General features: G+C 39.2%; 1 protein-coding gene across 1 annotated transcript in view; it reads left to right on the forward strand.

Annotated features, from left to right (window-relative positions):
* Positions 1-28: 28 nt before the first annotated feature.
* Positions 29-2,500, forward strand: part of LOC113822063 (protein amun) — a gene marked incomplete at its 3' end in the record, with an annotated part of 44,134 nt that continues 41,662 nt past the window's right edge. Inside the window, 1 exon segment of the mRNA XM_070119679.1 lies at positions 29-375. Within this exon segment, the coding sequence (XP_069975780.1) occupies positions 224-375 (152 nt within the window).

Consider the following 2,500-nt stretch of genomic DNA (forward strand, 5'->3'; position numbering starts at 1 on the left):
TATTATTGCAAAATAAGAAAATCTTCCCATATTGAAATATAAAATCCTTCCTTCAACAGCGCGAAATGATGCAGAGGCCACGTCCATGAAAGCAGAGGCGTCCCGTGTTGGAAGAGGACGGACAGCGGCGCGGTGGGAAGCGAGTGTTGGAAGGGCGGCGCGTTGGCGGCGGTGGCAGCGCGAGCCGGGCCGTGTGGTCGCGCAGTGTGGTTGAGTCTCCACCATGGCCGAGACTATGCGCGATCCCAGGACTTTCTTTTCGCAGGGCACCGCCGCTCAGTTTAACTATGTGATAGGCCTTTACGAAGAGGCAGTGAAACTCAAGGCAGAACAGAAGAACAAGAAGCCAGAGGAATTTCTCAAGCTAGACAAATGGTAAGCCAAAAGAGAGAGGGAAGAGTGAAGTTAGCATGTCATTGAACCTTACTTTGTGTGGCTGCCACCCGACCGTCCCCGAGAGAAACGTCAATGTTTGTATTTCCCGCCGTGAGTCAGGCTGGCAGGCTGGCGCCGCTGTTAGGTGGACCAGGTGATGTGGTGACACCTGCGGCACCGGCACCCACCCATTCCACCCACGCCCGTTCCAAAAACGCCTACAATCTTACCCTAAGACGCGGCTCCCACACCCTGAACAGAGACTTGGCAACGTCGCTGGCGCCACGGACTCCTTCAGTTATTTCCTTTTCCCTTTGTTATTGTAGCAGAATATGGTGGCAGTGTGACCAGTGGGTGCGGCCACGTGTTGACCTGCACGTGGCAAGGGCGGCGCCCCAACTGCTAGTTTGGCGCGGGCGTGGGGGAAGGGAGGGGGCCGAGGGGGGCCGTGGGCGGCGGGGTGGTGTGGCAGTGGAGGGAGGGGAGGGGAGACACCCGCATGGGGAAGGAGGATGGCAGGGAGGGGAGGGCGGGAGGGAGGGGCTGAACACGCGGCACGCGGCCTCACACACAGCTGCTGATGCTCGAACTCCATTGTGATGAGAGGTGTGTGACGGGCCATGCTGCAGGCGGAGGCCCGCATGCTGCCTCGGAGCTTCCTTCAGGAGGGAGAGCAAGGGGGTCGGAGGACGGGGGAAGGAGGGAGGGGGACGGGGACGGGAGTGAGCATTGTTCCGTGTTGGCCTGTGCTTTTGTTGTACAGGATTTATCAACACAAGCAAACTGTATGTTTTCGGAATGTGATTTAAATAGTGTGTTTATGTGGCCGTTCTCGTTTGTAGAAATGCAAAAGGAAGAATATGATGCAAGAATATTTGTTGAGGATTGTGTTGCAGTGAGCAGCATACCTCTTAAAGTGTAGTGAGCACAATACGAGGCCAAAAATGTAATGGTCTTGAGTAAAGTGAAGAACGCTTAGTTATTCTTACAATATTGTCATAAAGTTAGGGATTACTAGTTATGTTATGCTGTTTAATAATTGTATGGCATAATTGATAATGGCAGTCCACCAGATTTAGAATTCTATTTACTTATCCAGACATGAAATATTTCATGCCAAATAAGTATACAATTTTGTACCAAAAAATATTGTAATTTGAATGTATGCATCATATCAAAGTGGATAGTCCATGTTTTCTCTTACTTTGGAAAAAAAGTTGAAATACACAATCTCAAAAATCATATTTTTCTAATAAACTCATATTAATTAACAATCTCAATATATTTAACTTTATATTAATTTTCTGAATATAGAATTTATTTTTATATCATATTCTTCCTGAATTAGTACATTATGTGCATGTATCATATTTATGTATATGCAAGTCTATATATGTATGTATGTATGTATGTGTGTGTATATATATATATATATATATATATATATATATATATATATATATATATATATAGAGAGAGAGAGAGAGAGAGAGAGAGAGAGAGAGAGAGAGAGACATTGTCATATAGAATCATATATATATATATATATATATATATATATATATATATATATATATATATATATATGCATATATGACCTTTATTTTTAGATAAATAATATGTATATTATATATATATATATATATATATATATATATATTTATTTATTTATTTATTGTTGTATAAGAATCATGTATAGATGTATTCATCTTATATATAGATATGTAGAAATGTATACTTAAAATTATTAAATACATATACATATGCACATGTATATACTTAAACATATATACGTACATATGTATACATGTACATATATATACATATACATATATATATTTATATATATATGCACATACATGTACATATAAATATATGTACATATAAATACATGTACATATAAATACATGTACATATAAATACATGTACAAATATATACTTGTACATATATATACTTGTACATATATGTACATGTACATATATATACATGTACATATATATACATGTACATTATATACATATGTATACATGTACATATATATACATGTACATTTATATACATGTACATTTATATACATGTACATTTATATACATGTACATTTATATACATGTACATTTATATACA

Source organism: Penaeus vannamei, unplaced genomic scaffold (assembly GCF_042767895.1).
Source record: "Penaeus vannamei isolate JL-2024 unplaced genomic scaffold, ASM4276789v1 unanchor530, whole genome shotgun sequence".
NCBI lineage: Eukaryota > Metazoa > Arthropoda > Malacostraca > Decapoda > Penaeidae > Penaeus > Penaeus vannamei.